This window comes from Trichechus manatus, unplaced genomic scaffold (assembly GCF_000243295.1).
Source record: "Trichechus manatus latirostris isolate Lorelei unplaced genomic scaffold, TriManLat1.0 scaffold00043, whole genome shotgun sequence".
NCBI classification, from domain to species: domain Eukaryota; kingdom Metazoa; phylum Chordata; class Mammalia; order Sirenia; family Trichechidae; genus Trichechus; species Trichechus manatus.
The window spans coordinates 9,847,749-9,874,627 of NW_004443979.1; the positions used below are offsets into that span (position 1 = coordinate 9,847,749).

Genomic DNA, 26,879 nt, shown 5'->3' on the forward strand with positions numbered 1-26,879 from the left:
AGAAATCCTCACAACTGGACCAATAAGCAACATCATGATAAATGGAGAAAATATTGAAGTTGTCAAGGATTTCATTTTACTTGGATCCACAATCAGCGCCCATGGAAGCAGCATTCAAGAAACCAAATGATGCATTTCGTTGGGCAGATCTGCTGCAAAAGATCTCTTTAAAGTATTCAAAAGCAAGGATGTCACTTTAAGGACTAAAGTGTGCCTGACCCAAGCCATGGTGTTTTCAGTCACCTCATATGCATGTGAAAGCTAGGCAGTGAATAAGGAAGACCGAAGAAGATTTGATGCCTTTTAATTGTGGTGTTGGCAAAGAATATTAAATATACCATGAACTACCAGAACAAACAAATCTGTGTTGGAAGAAGTACAGCCAGAATCCTCCTTAGAAGGAAGGATGGCGAGACTTTGTCTCACATATTTTGGACATATTATCAGGAGGGACCAGTCCCTGGAGAAGGACATCATGCTTGGTAAAACAGATGGTCAGCAAAAAAGAGGAAGACATTTAAAGAGATGGATTGACATAGTGGCTGCAGCAATGGGCTCAAGTGTAACAACAATTGTGAGGAAGGTGAAGGACCGGGTGGTGTTTCGTTCTCTCGTACACAGGGTCACTATGAGTCAGAACCAACTCCACGGCACCTAACAAAACAGTGCAAGCATCTACTGTTCCTTGAGTGTTTTCAGTGTGCCAGGCACTGTGGTGAATGTTTTACCCACAGGGGCTTACTTCTCCCAGTGGCTCTTCATTATATAGATGAGGAAATAAATAAGAAAAACTTAGTCATACAGCTGCTAAGGGTCAGAACCAAGATTTAAAACCCAGGTCTTTTTAATTCTAAAGCCCAGACTCTTAACCTGTATTAAACTACCCAGACCAATAAAAGATAGCAAAATGTTAATAGCCATAAAATCTATTGAGCATTAATTACATGTCAGGTACTGTACTAAGCACTTCATATGTGGTGGGTGCTTTTGTCTCCATTTTACAGATAAAACAGGTATGCTCAAGGTCGTGACTAGTAGGTGGCAGAGCCTGCAGTTTTAGAACTGCCCCATAGAGTTTCCAAGGAGCACCTGGTGGTTTCAGACTGCTGACCTTTTGGTTAGCAGACATAGCTCTTTACCACTACACCACCAGGGTTTCCATTTATATTTATATTATAACATTTCTATTATAGTAACCATAACCTCATAATATAATCTCATTTAATCTTCACATCCACCCTGTGAGATTGCACTACAGGGACTTCTACACTGTAAATTACATCCAGGCAAACTCCCTTGTTTTCAAAGAATATTCCATCCTTATTGTCTAGAGGTGTATAAACAAGAAATAAAAACAGTATAAGACCACTATTACACCAACTCAAGAAAAGGTTTAAACACAGAAGAAAACATTCTTTGATGGTTACAAGGGTGAGGAGGGAGAGTGAGGGTTACTTACTAACTAGACAGTAGATAAGAATTATCTTAGGTGAAGAGAAGGACAGCACACACTACAGGGGAAGTCAGCACAACTGGACTAAACCAAAGCTAAGAAGTTTCCTGAATACATTCAAACACTTTGACGGACAGAGTAGCAGGGGTAGGGGTCCGGGGACCATGCTTTCAGGGGACATCTAGGTCAATTGGCATAACAAAGCTTATTAAGAAGATGTTCTGTATCCTAATTTGGTGAGTGGCCTCTGGGGTCTTAAAAGCTTGCAAGTGGCCATCTAAGATGCATCAACTGGTCTCAACCACCTGGAATAAAGGAGAATGAAGAACACCAAAGACACAAGGAAAGTATTAGCCCAAGAGGCAGAAAGGGCCACATAAACCAGAGACTTCATCAGCCTGAGACCAGAAGAACTAGATGGTGCCGGGCTACCACCAATGACCGCCCTGACAGGGAACACGACAGAGAGTCCCTGATGGAGCAGAAGAAAGGTGGGGTGCAGAACTCAAATTCTAGTAAGAAGACCAGACTTAATAGTCTGACTGAGACTGCAGGAACCCCAGAAAGCATGGCCCCTGGGTTCTCTATCAGCCCAGAACGAAAACAGTTTCCGAGGCCAACTCTTCAGACAGGGATTGGACTGGACTGTGGGACATAAAGTGATACTTGTGAGGAGTGTGCCTCTTAGCTCAAGTAGATACAAGAGACTAAATGGGCAACTTCTGTCCGGAGATGAGATGGGAAGGCAGAGAGGGTTAGGAGCTGGTTGAATGGACATGGGTAATTGGGTGGAAACGAGGAGTGTGCTGTCACAGTATACGGAGAGCAATTAGAGTCACATAACAATGTATGTATAAATTTTTGTACGGGAGAAAATTTAAAAAATTATAAAAGAAATAAAAACAAACACAAAGTAAACTGTCCAAATAGAGTAGATTTCAAATACCTGTTGTTTGGAATGATCTACATACATCATTGCTCCCTTACACTAACCCAGAAAATGGCAAGTAGAATGTGTGTGTATATATATATATATGTATATAGACATATGATGGAAATGTAATATATACAAATAAGATTTTTCAGATTATAAACACTTCATTAAAATTGCAACTGTTAGTGTTTCTTGATGTCACAATGTGTTGATTAGTATGTATAAAAATCTGAATATTTCTCTAATACATAAGATAAACATCAGTGCTTCCTGCTGTTCTTCACAGTGGAGTTTTGTTTTTCCTTATTTAAAATCCTTTACATATTTTCTTTTCTTTGTTGGTAGTCTCAAGGTAGATACGAGATTATGCTAAGTCTGCAAAATATATTGAATGGACTAGGAGCTGCTGCTACACCTTGCCACAGGGATGTTTATAAAGCTGCTAGATCATGCTTAACAGACAGATCCATGGCAGTTCGTTGCGCTGCTGCAAAGGTAAAATTTATAAGCAGACTTTCTAAAAAATTCATATAAAGAAAATGAAGCCATTTTATTGCTGTGGAAGCATTAGTAACAGTTCTATGATCTTAGAGCTACAACCTAGGACTAACTATCTCGTTTTAACATATGAATAAACTGAGGCCTAGAGGGTTATGTGGATTTCCCAAGGTTCTTCAGGTAACTTGTAACACATTGTCAGAGGGTGGGAGTTCAAGTTCCCTGGCCCTAAGTACTCATTCCACTCCATTATGCTTCCTTTCTATAATTCTGGAAACTAAAATTTACATATAAGGCTTAATATTGTTTGAAAGTGAATTGTTATGTTTTGTTTTTAATCAAGTCTTCTTAGCATGATTAGTTGGTTCGATAGTACAATTAAGCTGTTTTTTTATGTTGGGATTATTCTCCCATTTGCTCATAACCAACAGATTAATTCATTTTTCATAGCCTACTGAATTATAAATGGTTCCTCCTCCCCTACCAGCCCTTTGTGGGAGCACTGCCTTATATGGTATAATTTTTATGACTTTTAGCAAGTGTTGTGCCTGCAATCATTTTTTAGATACTTTGAATTTATATATTATTTCTGTTAATCTTTATAGTTTCTGTAGCTTATATTGGTGTGGGCCTGACATTTATATTTTGTTTTTTATTAATTTCTTTTTTTTCAACTGAGTAGTGTCTTCTTGAACTTCAGAATGAGGCTGTCTTTATGTGGAGCACAGACCTGGACAGTGTGGCCACACTATGTTTTAAGTCCTTTGAAGGTTCCAGTTATGGTGTGCGCATTTCCGTTTCAAAGCTGCTGGGGACATTATTGGCTAAAGCTATAAATTCTGTACATCCAGGAGCAGGTAAAATTCATGTAATTATTTTTAGAATGTCATCAGTAAATATTTCCCTGTTGATTTAAACAAACATGTGCAACATTATTGCTACCCGTTATTACTTTTAAAAAGAGGCAAGATAGAAACCAGTTTCAGTGTGTAAACATTGCATTAGGTCCTGAGAGAAAAAAGTGAACTTCTCAAGTAATGTGCTTTATCTAGTCATTGTCTTCCTTTCTGTTCTGGCCCATTTTTAAAAAGTAAGCTTTGAAGTGTCATTTGCAGTAAGAAATATGATCTAAATCTTGGAGAATTTCTTTTAAGCATCATATGTATATGTGTATATATATATGTGTGTGTATATGCATTTGGCTTGCCATTTTCTGGGTTAGTGTAAGGGATCAATGATGTAGATCATTCCAAACAACAGGTATTTGCAGTGTACTGTATTTGGACAGTTTACTTTGTGTTTCCTTTTATTTCTTGTTTATATACTTCTAGACAATCAGCAAGGATGGAGTATTCTTTGAAAACAAGGGAGTTTGCCTGTGTGTAATCTGTAGTGTAGAAGTCCCTGGGTAGTGCAAACAGTTAAGTGCTCGACTACTAGGCAAAAGGTTGGCAGTTCAAATTCACCCAGAGGTACCTCCGGAGACAGCGCTGGCAGTCTGCTTTTGAAAGGTCACAGCCTTGAAAACTTTATGGAGCAGTTCTACTCTGCACATGGGTCAGTTGCAGCTAACTACAACAATAGCCTATACTGTATATAAGACACTGATGAATAATCAAAAACAGCCCTGGTAACGTAGAGGTTAAAGTGCTCAGCTGCTAACCAAAAGGTCAACAGTTTGAACCCACCAGCTGCTCGGTGGGAGAAAGATGTGGCAGTCTGCTTCCGTAAAGATTACAGCCTTGAAAACCCTATGGGGCAGCTCTGCTCTGTCCTGTGGTGTTGCTATGAATCGGAATCAACTTGATGGCCAACGGTTTGGTTTGGTTTAGAATAATCAAAAACTCATTTTATCATTCTGTTCCCCAAGATTAAACTCTGTCACAAAAATAAAAATGTAATTGTTATATAGTACTTTACTCCTCAGACAGCAACACTGGCATCATCTGGGAGTTTATAAGAAGTGCAAAACCTCAGGCCCAACTTAACAGAAGTTCTCCTTTTAGCAAAATCTCCAGATGCTTTACATGCGCATTAAAGCTTAATGAGAAGCATTGGTCTAGAAATTTTTCATTGCTACATAAAGGAAGTGTTGTGGATTGAATTGTGTCCCTCCAAAATATGTGTCAACTTGACTAGGTCATGATTCCTAGTATTGTGTGGTTATCCACCATTTTGTGATCTGATGTGAGTATCCTATGTGTTGTAAATCCTAACCTCTGTGATGTTAATGAGGCAGGATTAGAAGCAGTTATGTTAATGAGGCAAGACTCAATCTACAGGATTAGATTGTATCTTGAGTCAGTGTCTTTTGAAATATGAAAGAGAGAAGTGAGCAGAGAGGAGAGGGACCTCCTACCACCAAGAAAGAAGAGCCAGGAATGGAGCATGTCCTTTGGACCGGGGGTCCCTGTGCTGAGAAGCTCCTAGACCAGGGGAAGATTGATGATGAGGACCTTCCCCCAGAACTGACAGAGAGAAAAAGGCTTCCTTAGGAGCTGGCACCCTGAATCCAGACTTCTAGCCTCCTAGACTATGAGAGAATAAATTTCTGTTTGCTAAAGCCATCCATTTGTGATATTTTTGTTATGGCACCACTAGATAACTAAGACAGGAAGATTCTAGTTTTTTTCTAAAGCAGTGTTTTTCGGCCAGAGATGAGAGAGGACAGGTGGTCCTGTGTATCTCCAGTTAAGACCCAGTGGTTTAAAATTTATAATAAGATTGTTTTATTGTAACTCTTCTAATCTTGAAACTCACTTAGACTTTTTATTTATTTGGGGTGGGGGGAGCCACAAAGAAACCTAACCTGTAAAAAAGGAAGGAAAAAAGTTAGGATATTTAAGAGATTAAATTTTAAGTAACCTAAGAAATTGGAAGATGTGTTTAATTAAACTCTCCTGAAAATGTAAATTGCTCATTTCTATAATTGTGTTGTTAGTACTAGTGAATAGTTGTAGTAAAAACAAACAAAATGTAGAATTGCATGATAAATATAAATAATATTTAAACTTATGGGCTCCTATACAATAGCACTAAACTAATACTGGCATTTTTGTAGTCCCACTAAATAAAATGAAAAACAGCTTCATCCACACTAAAAAACTTTGGCTTAATCTTTTGTCAGAAATTCTATTATTTTGTATCTGTAAGTTCTAGTTGTGTTAAAATTGAGTTATTTTTGTACAACTAAAAAGTGGTCTAGATGTCATAATAGTTTTTTTTTTAAGTAGTCACTAAGAGTTGACAACATAGTGCTTAGTAATTTGGAAAGCAAACATGATGATGGTTTGTATAATTCAGTCACAATATGCAAAGACTACGAAGTAAAGAAGTGGAATGATTTTCCTAGTAAAACTAACAGACTTCGGTTAGATAGTATGTCATACTAAGGCACTTAAAAAGCGGAGATTGAGTATGGACATTTTCCTGACAGTGAGATAAGTTGCCAGGGATTCATGTAATCTTTTAAAATTACTTCCTGATCATGTACCTTAACCATGCCTCGCAATCACACTATATTTCCCTAGTCCATTCACTCTCCAACTTCATAGTTGACAGTTTTATACCTTTTTTCTCACCTCAAACCTCTTCCCTCATCTCACTTTCATTTGATGGCCTGTCTTCCATAGACTTCACCTACCACATCCATTCACCTACCAGCATCGGTACCCATACACTTTATGACTTTTCCAGTGTTACTGAGATGAATTTTCTGGTCTCCTATTAAAGCCAGTCCCTTCAATGTATATTAGAGCTCATTCTCTCACCTGCTGAAGGACACTACCCTAGGAAATCTCCCCTCTCTCTTCTACACCAGTTTTCCCCTCTCTGTTGGGTTATTCCCTACAGCATACAAACATGCGTTTATTTCTTCCCTCTTAAAAAAGAACAGAAATAAAACCTTGTACCTTTACATCCTCAGCCATCCAGAGCCTCATTTCTCTTCATCCTTTTGTAGCCACAATTCATCAGAAGAGCTGTTGATACTCACTGTCTTTAGTTCCTCTCTTCCCATGTCTTTCAAACTCATTTCGGTTAGGGTTTTTCCCAGTCATTCCACCAAAACTGTTATTGTGAAGGTTACCTTCACATCCATTTATTTATTTAACAAATATTTATTGTTTACCGTGGCTTGGACCTGTTCTGAGCATTTGGTAATGTTGTTGAAAAAACAGGCAAAAGCCTTTGCCCTTGTGGAACTTAAGTTCTTATATATAAACCAAAACCAAACCAAACCCATAGCCGTTGTAGTCGATTCCGACTCATAGCGACCCTATAGGACAGATTAGAACTATCCGAGAAGTGGCTGGTGAATTCAAACTGCTGCCCTTTTTTCGTTAGCAGCCAGATGCTTAACCCCCTCGCCACCAGGGCAGTCTTGCTAAAATCAGTCGGCAGTTCTCAATCATCTTACTCGACCTCTCAGCAGTGTTTAAAAAGGTTGATCATCCTCCAGATTCTTTTTCACCTAGCTTTTAGGACCGCTTGCTCACTGGTTTTCCTTCTTCCTCATTAGATGTTCCAGTACAATCTTTGCTGATTTCTCACCTTAACCTAGAGGAGTGCCCCATAGCCTAGTACTTGGTTTTCTGTTCTTCTCTACATATGTTCACTCCCTTGGTGATCTTATCCATTCTTATAGCTTAACTATCATCTATATACCTGCGTATGCTCAATTGGTATGCTGAGGGAATAATCCGAGAAGCTGGACTGTATGAACAAGAATGTGGCATCAGGATTAGAAGAAGACTCTTTAACAGCCTGCATTACATAGATGACACAACCTTGCTTGCAGAAAGTGAAGAGGACTTGAAGCACTTAGTGATGAAGAGCAAAGACTACAGCCTTCAGTATGGATTACACCTCAACATCAGGAAAACAAAAATCCTCACAACTGGACCAATAAGCAACATCATAATACATGGAGAAAATACTGAAGTTGTCAAGGATTTCATTTTACTTGGATCCACAATCCACACCCATGGAAGCAGCAGTCAAGAAATCAAACGACACATTGCATTGGGCAAATCTGCTGCAGAAGACCTCTTTAAAGTGTTAAAAAAGCAAAGATGTCACCTTGAAGACTAAGATGCCCCTGACCAAAGCCATGGTGTTTTCAGTCATCTCGTATGCATGTGAAAGCTAGACGATGAATAAGGAAAACCAGAGAAGAATTGATGCCTTTGAATTGTGATATTGATGAAGAAAGTTGAATATACCATGGACTGCCAAAAGAACGAATAAATCTGTCTTGGAAGAAGTACAACCAGAAGATGGCGAGACTATGTCTCACGTACTTTGAACGTATTATCAGGTGGGATCAGTCTCAGGAGAAGGACATCACGCTAAAGGACATCACTGTAAAGCACATTTACAGTGGAGGGTCAGTGAAAGGGAGGGAGACCCTCAATTAGGTGGATTGACACAGTGGCTGCAACAGTGGGCTCAAGCATAACAACGATTGTGAGGATGGCGCAGGACTGAGTGATGTTTCATTCTGTTGTACATAGGGTCGCTATGAGTCGGAACTAACTTGATAGCACCTAACAACAACAGCATATACCAGTGATTCTTGGATTTATATTTTTAGCCCGTCGTTCTCTCCTGGACGCCAGACTCTCATATCCAGCTGTCCATTTGACTCTCTCTTCAGATACCAACTTGATATTTCAAACTTGTTTGAAATACGTTGATTGCCCTTCTCCCACACATACACACACATGTGCTCTACTTGCAGGCCTACTGATCTAAGTTGATGAAAACTCCATCCATCCTTGCAGTTATTCAAGCCAAAAATCTTTGAAGTCATCCTTGATTTTTCTGTTTCTCTCACATCCGACCTCTAATCATCTTGACCATCTTATAAACATATCCAGAACCTGTAGTCCTTGGAGAAATGGCTGATTTTTGGGTTGGGAAAGGCCAGGGCCAAGATGAGCCTGGAACATCTTGTTTTGCCAAAAAGTAAGGCGTTTCCACTGGTCAGCTTTCAGAAGAGACGTCCACTGGGCAAGCCCAGAACAGTATTACAATCAAAATAAGTAATGACAGAAATGTATTATACCCTATTAAATAAAAAAAGATTATGAGTACATATGGAAAATAAATAAAAGGGAATAATAGAAAGTTCTTTTTATAGTAGAGTGCCAGCTAATAAATGTAGAAGTAATGATCATTAGAAAATGACCATTTTTGCAATCATTATAATAATTATGCAGATAAGAATCATCAGTAGTCTCGGATGCAAGTTTGATAGATTACAGGGTATTTATGCCATTTTAAAGTCTTGCCACTCAGGTTACATAGTAATTACAAAGGGAAACATGGTAATTTTACAGTGGAGAAACCTGGCAAACCCACATTTTTTCTAGTGTTCAAGGTTGATGTTAATAATGTAGGGACAGACTGACACCTTGCCTGCCACTGTCTTTTGATGTTATGCACTGAGGATACAACATCTTTTATGTAGTTTTCCTGCCAGAAGTTCTAATACCAAACAAACTCAAATTGAGGGCTGTTCTTTTAAACAACTGATCATACATGTGTTCTTCAAAAATATCAATATGAAAGACAAAGGTTGAAGAACTGTGCTAACATATATTTAAGGAGACTAAAGAAGCATGACAGTTAAATGTAATACATGATCATGGCTTGGACAAAAAATGGGCTATAAATATAAAGCACATTGGTGAAGTTTGTCTATGGATTGCATATTAGATAATATTCTATCAATATTAAGTTTTCTTCAGGTGATAGTAATGCACTGGTTGTATAAGAGACTGTCTTTGTTCTTAGGATATTTAGGGGCTAGGGGTCTTGACATCTGCAATGTTACTTTCAAATGTTTCAGTAAGAAATACATATATATATATGATACGAAAGTGATAAAATACGGCGAGTCTAGGTGAAGAGCATATGAGAATTCATTGTACTATTCTTGCAGCTTTTCTGTCATTTCAATTTTTTTCTAATAAAAAGGTTAAAAATGTATATGTATGTATATCCAGACTCCATCCACTGCACTGCAACCTCTTTGCTCTCAGACACCATCATCTCCTGCCTGAATTACTAAATTACTCCTAATCCATCTCCATACTTCCACCCCTACCCTCCTCTGCAGTCTGTTCTCAGCACAGCAGCAGAGTGTCAGATTATATCACTTCTCTGCTCAGAGTCCTCCACTGGCTCCTCATTTCACCCACACTATTATTATAATGGCCTTCAGGGTCCTGTGTCATCTATCCCTTCCCTATTTGTACACTCTGTCCTCTCTCCCACTAGACCCCTCCACTGCTCCATCCATATTGCTCTGCTGGAGCACACTAGGCATCAAGGCCTTTTTTCCTTACCTGTTTCCTCTGTCTAGAATGCTCTTTTCTCCAGATAACGTGCATGGCTAATTCCTTTACCACTCTCAAACAGTGTTCAAATGTCATTCTCTCAGTGAGTCCTAACCTAATGACCCTATTTAAAATGATCAACACTTGCACCCACCCCCCAGTGCTCCTGACCTCATTTACCCAGTTCTGTTTTCTCTTATTACTCTTAATCGGTATCTCACATAGTATATATTTAGCGAAAGGACCCCTGGTGGTGCAGTGGTTAAAGCGATCGACTGCTAACCAAGAGGTAGGCGGTTTGAAACCACCAACCTCTCCGCAGGAGAAAGATGTGGCAGTCTGCTTCCTAAGGATTTACAGCCTTGGAAACCCGACGCAGGTGGCTGTGAGTTGGAATCAACTCAGTGGCAGTGGGTTTGGTTTTTTGGCCTATGTTCAGTCATTTGTTAATGTTTGTTGTTTTCTCTCCTTCCTAGAATTTATGATCCATAAGGGCATAGATTTTGTGTTTGTTTTCTTCCTACCGATGTTTCTGTTCCAAATGTCAGAATAGATTTTCATTGGTCTCAGATGGTTATCTCCTTTTTAAAGTTCAGCATTTGATTCTTTGTTCATAACTTTAACAGAATTTTATTTCTCCACTGCTGTGTGGCTTGAGTCTGTAAATGTCAGAGGTTATAACCATCATTTTTCAGAAGAATCAAAGGGAAAAAATGGTCCTTTTTTTTTTTTTTTAAGGACCCAGTTGATTTGAGAATACTGTAGACTTCAGGGAGAAACTCAGCTGTATCACATTAATGGCAAACAAACATTCCTGCCCTGACCAAGACCTCTTAATTACTGTAGCCTAAAGGCTGCTGAGTGGTTCTAGTAATACTTAGTTTTGGTTTCTTGATAGGTGGAGGAAATAACAAAAGTTGTGCAGCCATTTGGGAATTTAGAAAATTGAACATGGTGGTTAGTTTATATAAATTTCGTTAAGAGTCACAGAGCTTTTGGGAAAATAAAAAAAAATTTTGTTCACTTTTAGTATTTCAAAAGAATTTTCAAGACATTGGATACTGATTTCATCCTGGAGAACTGGAGAAGTTTACTTTTTTTTTTATTCTAAAGTATACAGGTGGTTAGCCTTTTCACTTCTTTGTTTTATCTACATTTGAGGAAAAGAGCAGTAGGGCGTGATATCAAAGTGGTGCAGACTTTAAGATGTCACTGACACGGTAGTTCAGGCTATATTCTGACTTGACCTCAGAACCCTTCTGTGACTTATTTTGTGCATTAATGTGTCTAATGTCCTGTAAATTTTGCATTTTGTTTGAATTTTTAGTTTATTTTTGTTTCTATTAACATTGGCTTTTTGCAAATCAAAATCATGCATTAAAATTTAGTCTGTAAAATATGAATCACGGTTTTATTTTGTTCTTCGTTATAGCAGCCTCACGTCAAAGCATTCGCAAAGTATCTCTGGAGGAAGTTCTGGAATTGCTAGGAACAGGGTTTCTACGTGGGAGTTCAGGATTTCTTCGAGCCAGTGGAGATATGCTGAAAGGAACCAGTTCAGTCAGTAGGGATGTTCGAGTTGGAGTTACTCAGGTTGGAATCACAAATCAGAATCCAAATGTAACCCTCACTGGCCTATAATGAAAGTTTTAGTATCTAACTCCAGGTAGAAGTGATACCATGCAAGGTTATAGTTAAGTTCTCATAATCATAAATTGAAGTTGTGAGGCCATTTTTTTAAAAACTAGGTTACAAGTAAGAGAACCTTATTTACCCTGAGCAAAGCAAACTAAATATGAGGCTATTACACAGTGTGTTTAATTAACTCATCCTAATAATGGAGGAATTTTGTTTGTTTCCTTTGAAACACAAACAACACTATTTTTGTTTGTTTCTAGGCCTTAAATTTTCATGTGTCTTGTGGTTTAACATGTTTTCCATTGTTTGTGGGTTCGTACAGTAAAAATCGAAGCCGTTAGGTATATATTATTCGGCATGGGCAATATTTCCACTTTATATGATTTCAACTCCTAAATAAAGATTACAGCTTGTAATCCATTAAGTGCTTAAATTCTTCGTCCTAAACAAAATTAAAAAAGCATAACTCTTAGAAAAAATATCTTAGAATAAAACAACGCGGAGGCCTCTGCATTCTTTCCTTTAACAGTCTTTTTTCCTAGTGCCGTCATGGTTCAGAGCAAACTTATATTTTTGAAAATTCACCATTGTCCTCATTGTTTTATACACTGTAATATTAGACTTCTTGAAAATATAGGAAGTACCAATATAATTGTAATTAGACTATGTGCTTCTAAGAAACCGATTACATAAGAAAACTAGTTGTCTTTGTATCTTTGTAATAAGACAAACCATTGATATTGATAAAAATAAAGAGCAGCAATTCTTCACTGTAAACATTCCTTTCAGATTTCTAGAACCCAGATTCCCTTAGAGTTATAGTGTTGGAGCATAGTTAATTCTTACAGTGTGTTCATCTGTTTGATTTGGGTTTTCTTATTCAGAATTTTAAGTAGCTTGAAACTTTAGTTCAGAAAAGTCACGGACATGTATTACATATTTAGCTGACTGCGCTGGCTATCCTGAAACCTCGTACAGGCTGACCAAAGTAAAACAGACAGGCAGCATAAATGAAATCTCAGTTGAAAGGCCTATGTGCTTCAGTTTTGGCTTTAGTAAATCCAGCATATTTTATAGAAGAGAAAATATTAATATATCATTGAAATGATTTCATTTTAAAGATAAAATTCCTTTCTTTTTTTTAGGCTTATGTTGTATTTGTTTCAACACTCGGAGGAGCTTGGCTAGAGAGAAATTTCGCTGCCTTTCTTTCTCATATCCTAAGCCTCGTGTCACAGTCGAACTCTAAAGCCACCCAAACCCAGATTGATGCTGTCTGCTGTCGCCGTTGTGTTTCATTCATCCTTCGAGCTACTATAGGAGGCCTTCTTGGAGAAAAGGCTCAAATTGCTGCTGCCAAGGATATTTGCCAGGCCATCTGGAAACAAAAGAAAGTTGTAGGTATGGATCTACTAAGACTGTCTGTTTAGCAGTGCTAAAGAATTTGTCCCTTTGGAAACCCTAGACTGGTATATTACTATGTTAATATAAAAACTTTTATAATAGAGGTTAGTTGTTTCAGGATAAAGAAATTAATATATAGGTCAGATGTAAATTATCTGACTTGATAAGAACTATCATATATGTTAAACAGTTTAAAATTTGAAGGCTTGTGATAATAGTATCTCAGAATTCATGGTCTGCTTCCTGTAGAAGTTAAGATAAATTGTTTTTGAAACAATTTAGTCCATCTCAGTTCTTATACTAAATGCACTCTGCTTATCTTGAGTGTCATTAAAATCAGAATCTTTTTTAGTTTCCCTTGAGTTCTCTCTTTCAATGCCAGTTGCTAAAGAGTAATAAGGGATATAAATCAAGGTTGTTTGAACTAAATCACATTAAAACTGACTGCAGTCAAGTTGATTCTAACTCATGACAACCCCATGTATGCCAGAGTAGAACTGTGCTCCATAGTGTTTTAATACCTGATTTTTCAGAAGTAGATCACCAGACCTTTCTTCCAAGGAGCATCTAGATGGGCTTGAACCACCAACCAAGCCTGTTAACCATTTTCGCCACCCAAACCAAAACCAAAACCAAAACCAAACCCATTGCCGGTGAGTCGATTTTGACTCCTAGCAACCCTATAGGATAGAGTAGAACTGCCCCCATAGGGTTTCCAAGGAGTGGCTGGTGGATTCAAACTGCCAGCCTTTTGGTTGGCAGCCAACCTCTTAACCACTGTGCCACCAGGGCTCTTTTGCCGCCCGGTACTCTTCTAAATCAAATTACATTAATTTAATTCTTCCTTTATTGATGTAAGTTCCCACTTTAGTATTTTAGTTACTGCTTCAAGAGTTTCATATAGATTTAAATGATGTTTTAATTTTTGCATTTATTCTTTTTTCCTTGTAATAATCACTCCTACAATATATTTTAATAAAACAGTGATTGCATAGTTAATTCTTACACTTTAATCAGATGCCGTAATGAGTGATGGTAATTTGGAAGCCCAGCTTGGATCCACAGATGTAGCAGCCAGCCAGAATATGCTGATATGTGCTTTACAAGAACTTGGAAATCTTATACACAGTCTTAGCACCACAGCTGCACCTTTGCTACAAGATTCAAGTACAGGTATATCTATTGTTTGTGGCTGCTTTGAATACCTTGTTTTTACTTTAACTCTAAACAACTGTTCTAAGAAAGGGAATCTCCCTAATAGTGTTCAGTTGTTAGGGATTCCACTTTAGGTTTATTAGGGATGTCTTATGAAGTACATGTAAGAAAGGTTATGAAAAATATGTATGTATTTGAATCTCTTTTGCTTTCTTAATTAGAGGTTGGTCTCTAAACAGCCCCTCTCCTTTATGGAGATGTTTAAGGTAATATGGAAGAACTTAAAAGAGAAATGAAGCTGAACTCAAATTTCTTATCTGCAGTGAAAATATGAGTTTCTGTATGGTACAAGTAATTCATTTCCTCAAAGGTCTTTTCACTCTTTATTATTTTTGTCTTTGAAAATTATTTCATCTTTCTTCTTTTATAGTAGGTTTATTGAGAATTAATTCATATACTGTAAAATTCACCGTTTTAAAGTATATAATTCAGTGGTTTTTCATATAGTCACAGTCATGCAACCGTTACCACTATTTACTTCTGAAACATTTTCATCGCCCCAAAAGGAAACCCTATACCCTTAAGCAGTCACCCCCACCCCCACCCCATCGTCCCACCCTAATCCCAGCCCCTAATCTGTCTGGATTCGATCTGCCTGTTCTTGACATTTCATTTAAATGAAATCCTGCAGTTTGTGGTCATTTATGACTGGCTTATTTGTTCATGTTTTTAAACCTTTTTAATAGCTTTTATCCTTTGACTGTGATACACATTTCCCACTGACTGAAAAGCTTTACGTTGTTATTTTGTTTGTAAGCTATTTAACCATAGGACACATATAATTTAAGTAGCAGTCCACATGAACCTGTTGTGGTATGTTTTGATGAAGGTATTTGTTGAACCATAGCAAATATAGACTTTTTTCTTACTTGTGGAAGCACTTTACTGTCTTCATGGTGGGTTAGTAGCCCACTGAGAACCCAGCAAAGCCTCAATTTTATTTAACATTTTGTTCTCAGGTAAAAGGAGTACAGTAGATAGTATTTGTACTAAATATATAGATAGGTATAATAGAAGGGAGGAAAAAAACAGAAGATCAGGCAAAATGTGACATTTCTTCTCAAGGTGTTTTTGTTATTTATTGATAATTTTTAATTCCTAGTACCAAATTGGTAATGATCTCAAGATAAAGTAAACACAACATTGGCTCATTTCAGGAAATAAAAAGTTTCTTTTGTTTATCTTGACTTAATTTAAGCTAGTTTTCATAAGAAATTAGTAGAAGTAATTCTTGGATATAAAAATTATTTATAAACATTTGACTTCGGATTAAAATATATTTTGTATCCACGTGTGACTATTTTATGGCTGAGTTTTGTCTGTGTACCTAAGTCATCTGCCTATTCTTCCTTCTAGGCATTCTTGACAGTGTCATTTCAGTTATTCTTCATCCTAGCATATCCGTTCGACTAGCAGCAGCTTGGTGTTTACACTGCATTGCTGTGGCGTTACCTTCCTACCTAACACCACTCTTAGACCGTTGCCTTGAACGACTTTCTGTACTTAAGTCTTCCCCCGAAGCAGTGACTGGCTTTAGTTTTGCTGTGGCAGCTTTGTTGGGAGCAGTGAAACATTGTCCTTTAGGAATTCCTCATGGAAAAGGCAAGGTAAGGATTTCATTCTCCGTATACAATAATGATGTTTCAAGTTCTTCCTAAAAACGTACTCTTTTTGTGTACTGCCTAGTCAAAGCCTCGCAGGGCAAATACTTGAGTGATCAGTCATACTACTCCTAAAAGTGTTAAATATTATGAACATAATTACTGTGGAAAAACAAAGAAATGTTTTATCCACACTTAAATAGCAGTGCTGTATTGTGGTTTTTTTTGCTAGAAATAGCTCCATTTAGTAACAGAATTTGATCATGAAGGTTTTATTTTGCTGTATATCTAACCGTACCATATAAGTGCATTTAAAGTTACATTGTAAAGGACAAGTAGAGCCGCAAAAGAAATCTTAAATTTCATTCAGTAATCTTATAGTTAGTGGTATTATTGATGGTGTTATTTTGAAATTAGCTTATATATAGTAAGATAAACTAGATAAATAATTAACATTAATGTTGTTAGGAATCTTTATTTTCTATTTAAGAAAAAAAGAGCTACAGCTATAGAATCAAGAAAGTTAAGCAAAAAACTCCATATATAAAGTTTGAATTAGCTGTGTCAGTATGAATTAATAATTTTATTATTTCATTTAAAAATTTTAATATTTACGTCTTCACTCTGTCCAGTGAAGAGGCCTAAAAATGACGACAGCTCGATAGCAGGGATATCCCTAGTGCCTAGACTGTAGTTTTGAATACCAGTTCCACCAAAAGGAATCAAGACTCCGTGAGGGAATGGCTGGTACCAGGTCTGTGGCAGGAAATGCACAATATAAGCCTGGGTCATTCCAGAGAGCAAGGAAGTCATCAAAGACTACTGAATTCATGTTGAAGGGCCACAGGAGACAACTTAAGGGACTCCTGCTGACCTAAGATGGGATAATTTGAGCATCAAAAAGGATAATTTATTGACTACTGTGGATTTAAAGCTCATTAAAAATATAAGACCCCATGAGTTCATAATGATAACTTTAAAAAAAAAAAAAAAGCCAAAATAATTGTATAGCTACCTAAAAATGTAGGTTTCTGGATAAATGATATAGAACCTAGTGAGTAAATAACTCAGTTTTAATGTACAAAGAATTTTGAAGAAAACTACAGAAGTTTGGTTTTTGTTTTTTCAAAGGATAATGTGGGGTTTTTTTTTTTTTTTCTTTTTGGATAACTGGGAAATGCAACTTATCAGAGAATATTAATATTGTTAACAACAAAAGCCCTCATAACCCAGGCCTCACATGCGTATAAGTGTTTTTGAAGAAACAAGTCACCATTGTTTCTTTTTTTAATAATTTATTTTTATTGTTGTTGTTGACGACAGTGTATACAGCAAATCGTACACAATTCAACAATTTCTACAAGTACAATTCAGTGATACTGATTACATTCTTCAGGTTGTGCATCCATTCTCACCCTCCTTTTCTAAATTATTCCTCCATCATTAACATGAACTCACTGCCCCCTAACTTTCTTGTCACCATTCTTTCTTATTGTCACTCCTGTGGCATTATTAATGAATATAATAGTATATCCCCCACAGTTTAGTTTATGCAAAAGAACATATTATAACTTCTAAAAATTCCAAATCTGTTTTGAGCTTTGGCAGTACATTTGTAGTAAGGTGATTGACAGCTTTGGGAGGTGGTATTATTCATTTAAATTTATTATCATTTTAGCTATATTCTGAATCAGCACATATCACCCCGTGCTGAGTAAAGAATTATCTAAACTTAATATCCTTGAATCTCATTAATTCAGACAGACAAGATTCCCATCGTCCATATTGTGTTCAGAGCCCTGGTGGCGCAGTGGTTAAGAGCTCAGCTGCTAACCTAATGGTCAGCGGTTCGATCCACCAGCCACTCCTTGGAAACCCTATGAGGCAGTTCTCCTCTGTCCTGTAGGGTCACTATGAGTTGTCATTGACTTGAGAGCAATGGGTTGGGTATATTGTATTTGAACTTTCTGAGAGAATATCCACTTGTCCTAATGTCACCTAGATTGATTTGTTTTGACCTCATTCTTTTTGAGTGCCATCCATTATGTATAGATTGCAGGTGGACCTAAATTAGTAGTAAGTTGATTGGTAGTTTTAAACTACACTAGCCTTTCTCTTTAGAAATAACCAGGGCTTTGGACCGGTTCATTCTGATTCAACCCCTTGCTGAGAATTTTCATTTCCATCCTGTATATATTGAATCAGAATCTACCTTTTTAAAAGATTATGTTTAAAAAGAAACACATAGGGATCTTGTTAAAATATTGATTCTGATTCAGTATATCTGGGTGGAAATGCAAATTCTCAGCAGAAGGTCAAACTGGAATGTACCAGTTCGAAGCCCTGGAAATTAAAAAGTCAAAGTTGCGTTCTCAAATCATCTTATAAAAACCTTTGTAGTTTAAATTGTACCTGAAACATACCACTAATCTAATAGCATTATATAGAACTTTCAGAGTTTTAATAATATTTCTCTGGGTAAATGTTTTTAAAATTCCATCTGGGGATAACTGGTATCGATAACTCAAAGACATTTAGTTAATTATTAGCACACTGTTGCTTGCATATAAAGGAGATCAATCAGTAAAATGATGTCATCCATCAAAGGCAAAAATAGAATTTTTATATAAAAGAAAAAGGAGAGAGGAAAAACTACAGACAGTATGGGAACAATGAATCTTGTTTGCACATTTTTTGGTAAACTGGTTAGCTGGCAGCTACCAGTGAAGTCAGTCTAGACATGTTTTTGAGTCAGCCAACTAGGGGGTATCAAAGAAAACAATATCTGTTTACTGGCTCTCTGGAATGCTTTGAGACTTTAACTATGGAACATAGGTGACAGGCTGTCGTTCCATAACGTCTGCAAGTGTGGCTAGAAAAATCTGTATGTCAACTCGTAATACTTGATGCGCTTCCGGAGGTGATTGGTGACAGAGATGTTGATTAGATGCCTCCTGGTCTTTGTACAGCCTAAATATACATTATCCTTAAATATGAGACATTTGGTTTTTCCCCCGTTATTTTATAACTGCCTGTTTCATAAGACTTTTACAATGTAACATTTTAGTGAATCCTCTATTGTGAAACTTACTATAATGTGAGACTATTTTACTACTTTTAACTACGATAGTATATTGCCTATAGAAAGACTGTTTTCAGTCACTTAGGTGTATAGAATTTTTAAAAGGGAGCTGTAACTCCTGTAATGAAACTTTTCTGGTAATTATATATCTAGGAGGATAATTGCTTAAAGCTAAAAATAAATTCAAACTCAGTACAGCTATACTTGAACAGTCTTACAATTTTGTTGCATATACTCTACAAAGAATTAACAGGGTTGCTGTGTACTACCCAATACAGTAGTATTTAACCTTGAATACTTAATTTTTTTTTTTTACTTTCCTTTATGACATAGTCCTTTAGTATAGTCTGCATGAATGACAGTCCTTCATCACTTGCATTTATTATATGTAAGAGTTAATATTGCTAGAGATTATTATTAGTTCCTGTCATTTCTTTAGTAACCTATAAACTGATATGCCTTTTTTTTTTAACCTTATTCTTCTAATCATAAATAGATTATTATGACATTAGCAGAGGATTTGCTGTGTTCTGCAGCTCAAAACAGTCGCCTTTCAGCTCAGCGCACACAAGCTGGATGGCTGTTGATTGCCTCTCTGATGACATTGGGTAAGTCTTATGGAAGGTCTACATAACTGTGGTAACTTTGTGTTTTCTGAATGTAAGATACTCTAATATATGACTTGACAAGACTACCTTTTAATACGTACCAGAATTTAAATGTCCATGCAAACATTTTTCTTCTAGTAGTCACTTTAGGAAGCCATATCCTTTACTCCATTGCTCAGAATGCTTTCAGATCTCCTCTTTGGAATTTCTCTTTAAGACCAGTTTATGACTCATAAGTAGGATAAGCCAGTTTGACCATATTTCAGGCTTAACTCTGAATAATTGACTGTTCCAAAAAGCACTCACATTCATCTTCAGAAAAAAAATCATTTTGCACAATATAAAGATAGGCAAAAGAATATACCAGGGCCTCTAAAACCAATTCTGTACTTGTTTTGAGGAATGGTAACACCACTAAGGTGGCTACATTGAAGGAAATGGGGCTCATTTGAATTACATTCATTAAAGATCAGTAATTCTTTTAATGGTCATAACTATTATATTTCACATAACTTTGAAACTTAATTTTAATACTTTATCAGCAATATATTTTGCTGTAAGTCTATTTTATAGTCATATACATTACTGCTAGAATAAAAAACAAATTGGTATAGAAGAATCCTGATCAAAAGGGGAAAATGCAGAACAGGATTTCAAATTTTCATGAACTCCAGACTTTCTAGAGCCATGAAGGCTGGATGAACCCCCAAAACTATTGCCCTGAGATAATCTTTAACCTTTAAACCAAAAATCTCTGAAGTCTTCTTAAAACCAAACAATAGCTTAACTAATAAAAAATGTCTGCCTTGAGCATTATGCTTTTTTAAGAACTGTCTATATGGGATCAGATTGACAACAGCAAGTTGAAAGATTAAATAGGAACCTTAGGGGGCAGTGAGTTTATGTGAATGGGGAAGAACAACTCAGAAAAGGAGGGTGAGAATGGTTACACAGCTAGAAGAAAGTAATCAGTGTCACTAATTTGTACATGTAGACACTGTTGAATTGGTGTGTTGCGCTGTGTGTATTCTCAACAACAACAACAATAACAAAATAAAAAAAAGAAAACCCAAAAAACAAATTGACTGGATTTGGCCAAATCATTTTGATACCTGTGAAGTAATTTGATCTAAAAGGAGCATAAATTTAAAATAAGCAATCATAAATGAAGAATTACATTAAGTAATATACTTGAGATGATTGACCAGATTTAGTGGACATATGTGGACTAGATCCACATATGGCTTGCTGCCTCTTTTTATTTGACCTAAGAGCTAAGAATGGTTTTTACCTTTTTAAATGGTTGGGGGAAAAAACAAAAGAAGAGTACTTTGTGACACATGAGAATTATATGAAATTCAAATTTCAGTGTTCATAAGTGAAAGTTTTATTGGAGCACATCCACATTTGTTCATTTACCTATTATCTGTGACTTTTAGTCACTATAGTTACAGAGTTGGGTAATTGTAATAGAGACTATAGGGCTCTCACAAAGCCTAAAATAATTACTCTCTGACCCTTTACAAAAAAATGTTTGTTGGCCCCTGGCATAGATTATCATTTCACAATGTGGTGGGAATAATGTGACCAAGCTTTTCTTTGCTTTTGGCTGAGTGTTTCATGCCTGCCATATTCTTGATGAGTAACAGGGGAAAATAAATTACCTAATAAATAGAATATTTTGATTAAAAAAAGTTTTCCAGATAAGGTAATTCTAATGAAGGAAGACTGCAAGTGATCCTTTCTCCTTTTAAAAAAAGATTCACACATCATCTTTTCTTGCATATTCATAGTCAGTATCCAAAATGATTAAAATTTTTATTTAATTTTTTTAATTTATCCTTTTTTCTTGGACTTTATTCCGTTTTTATTCTGTATTATTCTTTCCCTGTATTACCAGTTTTACTCCAGCCTAGAATGCATTAATACCCTAGCAACTTCAGAGGATATCAGTTCACCATTTTCTTCATTATTTTTAATATATTCATAATTCTGAACTATGCCCTGGTGGCATAGTGGTTAAGAGCTCATGCTGCTAACCAGAAGGTAGGCGGTTCAGATCCACCAGCTATTCCTGGGAAACCCTACGGGACAGTTCTCCTTTGTCCTGTGGGGTCGCTATGAGTCAGATCAACAACAGTGTAAACTCAAGTAAACCACATTTCAGTCCATTCCTCAAATGTGAACTACAGCTTTTTAACCTTTTTCTGTACTTCCCAGTTTATCTGATAAAACAACGTTGATTCACCTACAGATGTCTGTGTCTTTTGTATCTGTGGATGTAGTGTTTGTGCAAGTGTTTTTGTTAGATACAGTATTGTGCTTGTGTGTGAATAAACTTACTCTTTATATTTTAACTTCGTGATTACTGGAAACTTATTTCTGATAACTTTGTTCAACTCTGAAATGACATTATCTTCTTACCTCTCTAGGAAAGAGATTCTACACTCCATTATTAAGTTAATGAGATAACTTAAGTGTACAAGGGTAAATATTTGTGAAATTTTTCTCAATTATGGGTACCCCCAGTGATTCCACACCTTTTTTTTTGGTATCTGACTAAATTTTGTTTTTAGATTTTTCTCTATTCCCACAACTGATTGTATGTGAATATATGTGTGTGCACACATACACAAACACAAACCTCTTACTATCACTTAATTACCTTTCTCCAATTTCCTTCTTTTAATCCAACTCCAGTTTTTTTAGTACTATTTCATCAAAGAAAGTAGTTAGTAAGGGGGTGAATCAGGCTTGTTTTGCTGTAGAAATTAGCATATGGCTAGAAACAAGTCAGAAGAAAAATGGAGAAATTATTTTTTTTAATCTACTAAATTGTATGAGAGACAGAGAAAGAGATAAGATTTAATTGCCCTTTCATTTTGCCAGTAGGCTCTTACCTTTTCCTATGCAAATAAGGAAATATTTTGAATGATTTTTGAATGATAATCAGGCATTATATAAATGCCTACCATGAACTGTTACACATATAAACTCATATAAGCCCAGAAACTGTCCTATGAGGTAAGTACTGTTATTATCCAAGGAACACAGCTAGTAAGTGGTGTATTATATAATGCCTTTGATTACTAGGTTTGTATACTAGCCCTCAGTTCATAAATGTTGTTCTCTTAAATGTTTAAAAAGAAAAAGTATTCAGATTTATTACACCTGATTTTTGGCCTGGAACTTGTTCCTATCAAAAGTTAGCATTACGCTCTGGACTAAGGATACAGTGTTGCTTGTTATGCTGGTAATAGTACCTTGCATTTATTGGTACATTAGAGTTTTTCAAGCATTTTAAAGTGCAGTCTATCATTTGGATGTCACAAACCTTTGGAGACAGCCGTGCATGCAGATAGTACTATCTTCGTTTTTAGGTAAAAGAAACTGAGGCAAGAAAATGGACAGTGTATTGCAGTAGTGAATGAAAATATGTTTATTTTAAGATACAAGTACCTGCTTAATGATAGGGTTTCAATGAGTAACGTTTTTGGTTCTTTTACAAGTGATAAGTTGAATAAATTACAGGTCCTGCAGTTGTCAGTCATCACCTTGCTCGAGTTCTGCTGTTGTGGAAGTGTGTCTTTCCAGCATCTCCTAAAGATCTGGAAACAGAGAAGAGCAGAGGAGATTCATTTACCTGGCAGGTAACCTTGGAAGGACGAGCTGGTGCACTCTGTGGTAGGTTTAGTTTAGTCTTCTCTCTCTCTTTCCTTTGGATTTTTCCCACCCTTTGGCTTACCCATCCTTGTATGTTTCATTTAATGTAAAGGGGGGAAAAATCTACCTCTAGTGATATTTGTAACTGAACATAATTGTTAAGTTGGTGATGATAAACTGAAGTATTATATACTAAACCAGATTTCAGGTCTAATCTTTAGGATAATACATGTTTTATCAGATCCAATCCATTTGTGAAATTTTGACATTGCTTTGTCTTAAGTAGGCATTCCTTTTCAAAACAGTAGAGTTTGATCTAATTAGCATTGGTTAAGTGTGGTTTTCATTTGGTCTAAATGATAAAGTTGTACCTTCTACAACATGTAGACCCAGTAAAAATAGTATTTCACTATGAAAATCTGAACTAAGGAGGGATGAGAATCCCTGGAAAGACCTGGAAGCTGTGAATTTGGTTTTGTTTATTAAGATTCATGGCATTTTTAATACCCTTAAAAAAGAAAAATTAATTTTGAAATTGATCTTGAAATTCAGTCTAACTTCAAACTATTTGTTTTATTCTATGTATGAAATAACTTCTTACAGAAACTTCTGTGTTCCAAATGTGTTAAACCTCTAAAAATCTAGCATGTTAACTCGAAAGTTAGCCTGATTCCACAGAACTGGTAAACTAAATCTAAGCTAAACTAAGAGTCTAAGCTAATTTCTTCTACTACTGAGCTGAATGAAGGGCTAAGTACTGTAACACCATAGGAAAGCAACATTTTGTTAACTTGCTTATTGGTCTCTTTTAGTAATCATAGGGATTTTTTTTAGTAGTATTAGACATTGCTTTTTATACTAGAGTTTCAATAATTTTTTGTTTTTAACACATTTCTTTATTCTTCTAGTAAAATGTGAATGATGTACTGCAATTGAATGCTCTTTTCACAGTTGATTACATTATGCTGTGTTAAAGTCTGTTCTCTTTTTCAGCTATCAAGAGCTTTGTTTCCCACTGTGGTGATCTCCTAACTGAGGAAGTAATTCAGCGTCTTCTTCCACCACTTCCTTGTGCTGTGGATTTGCTGACTCAGTAAGGATCAGCTATTTAGATTTCAATTTCACAAACCCTCTAATTGTCATAATATCTTTTAAGTATATTAATGAGGCCAAGTTTCTATGGTTGGTGAATGATTTTCCTTTTGCAAAGGAAAGCAATCATTTAGTTGTATGTTTTTTAGGTTAGGATCTTGAAAGAATAAAACATAAAAGGGAAGGAAAATGACTTGGTGGATAGTATATCTTCCATAGAGTCAAATTTAACCAAGAAATTAAATATTAAGTCTTAACCTTTTCAAGTATGCATCTTATTGGTTTATAACTGCTTTTCTGTGTTTGTAAGAAACATATGTTTGTGAACAGTTTACAGTTTTTTGTTTATGTTTTTCAGAAGTTTGAATTGAACAAATATGATAAGAAAACATAGAGAAAACCCAGTATATATCATGAGCATTGTAATTTCCAAATTAATAAAATGTGTAGTTTAGGGAAAGTTTTTTCCAAAATTGTTTTATGGTATATTTTACATGTACAGAAAAATACATCAAGCTATAGTGGCTTATAAAGCATAATAATAAAACGAACACCTATGAATTTAAGACAACTAGAACAAAGGTCAGCAACCTTTTCTTGTAAAGGGCCACATGAGTAAATATTTTAGACTTTGATGTGCTACTACTCAGCTCTTTCATTGTAGCTCAAAAACAGTCACAGATAATATGTAAATGAATGATCATGGCTGTGCTCCAGTAAAACTTTATTTACAAAAACAGGCAGTGGGCTGAATTTGGCTGACCCCTAGAACATTAACAATACTGTTGAAGTTATCCATGTGCTCCTCTCTGATACCATTCTTCCTACCTTCCTTTAGAGGTAACCACTATCCTAAATTTTATAGTTGTCGTCCCCTTGCATTTTAAAAAAGTTTTATCACACGTGTCTCCCTAAACAATACATTGTTCAGTTTTGTTTGTTTTTGATGAGGCAAATGGTATAATATTGTTAGTTTCTGGGACTTACTTTTTTACATTCGCCACTATGTTTCTAATCTTTATCCATGTGTGAGTTTGTTCATTCATTTTGGTTGCTGTATAATATTTAATTGTGTGAATATACAACAATTTATTCATTTTTCTGTCATTGGACTTCTGGGTTCTTTTCAATTTTCTGCTATTAAAGCCAATGCTAATGTGAGCATTCCTATTCATATCACCTACCAGTGAAATTGCTAGGTCAAAAGATATTTTTATTTTTAACTTGACGAGATAATACCAAATTATTTTCCAAAGTTCTCGCATATTTCTACCAGTAGTGTGCATGACTACCCTTTGATCCACATCTTTGCCAACACTTACTCAGACATCGATTTTGGTTCATCTAGTAGGTGTAAAATGGTATCCCATTGTGATTTTAATTTGTATTTCTGATTCCTAATGGTTTAAGTATTATTGTATATGTTTATTGTTCAGTGTTACCCCTTCGGTGAAATGCCTATCTTTAACCTATTTTTTAAATTAGGTTATTTGTCCTTTTTTATTGATTCACAGGAATTCTTTACATATTCTGGATACTAATCTTTTGACAGTTGTTAAAATATTAAAAATATTTTCTTGTGTGATTAAAGCAGGTTCTTAATTTAAATGTCAAATTTTTCAAGAATTTTGTAATTTCAAAAACTACAAAGATATTTTCTTATTTTTCTCTCTAAAATGTTTAGTTTGTCTTTTACATTTAAGTCTTTAATCCATCTGGAATTGATTTTTTTGTTAGGAGTAAGGTAGGGATCCAATTTCATTGTCTTTTTTAATATGGATAGCCAGTTCTCCCATACATTACTAAAAAAAAATCCATACTTTTCCTAGTGATTTGCTATTCACCTCTGTCATGTATAATATTCCCATATGTACATGATCTGTTTTTGTGCTGTCTATTATGTTTCTTTGATACGTTTGCTTATTTCTATACCAACACTACATTATTTTTATTAATAATTTATAATAAATTTTAGTATCTTTTAGAGCAGGCTTTTTGATCTTATTCCTCTTTAGGCATATCTTGGTCCTTCCTGCACTGTTTATCTTCTCCTGTTGAAATTTTAATTAGAATTACCTTGAATCTGTAGATAAATTTGAAAACAACTGTTATTTTTACAATATTCGTGAACACGATACCTCTTTTCTAATATTTAGAACTTTTGTAAAATGCAAATTTTTTCTATATAAAAATCTTATATGTCTTTTGTGAAGTTTTTTCCCAGGTACTTTACATTTTCCATTACTATTATAAAATAAGTAAATATTTAAATATATGTGTATATAATTCTCTTTATTATTGGTATATAACAATGCAACTGATCTTATGTCTACTCATCTTGCTAAATT

At 35.7% G+C, this 26,879-nt stretch overlaps 1 protein-coding gene across 2 annotated transcripts in view; it reads left to right on the plus strand.

The window, feature by feature from the left end:
* The window catches only part of HEATR5A (HEAT repeat containing 5A), a 134,193-nt gene that overhangs the window by 35,179 nt on the left and 72,135 nt on the right, over nt 1–26,879 (plus strand). For both annotated transcript variants that reach the window (XM_023731485.1, XM_004376530.3), the window contains 9 exons: nt 2,733–2,882; nt 3,568–3,742; nt 11,661–11,821; nt 13,012–13,267; nt 14,288–14,443; nt 15,842–16,092; nt 19,665–19,776; nt 23,308–23,460; nt 24,433–24,532. In XM_023731485.1, coding sequence (XP_023587253.1) covers nt 2,733–2,882; nt 3,568–3,742; nt 11,661–11,821; nt 13,012–13,267; nt 14,288–14,443; nt 15,842–16,092; nt 19,665–19,776; nt 23,308–23,460; nt 24,433–24,532 — 1,514 coding nt within the window. The remainder of the gene's footprint in view (nt 1–2,732; nt 2,883–3,567; nt 3,743–11,660; nt 11,822–13,011; nt 13,268–14,287; nt 14,444–15,841; nt 16,093–19,664; nt 19,777–23,307; nt 23,461–24,432; nt 24,533–26,879) is intronic.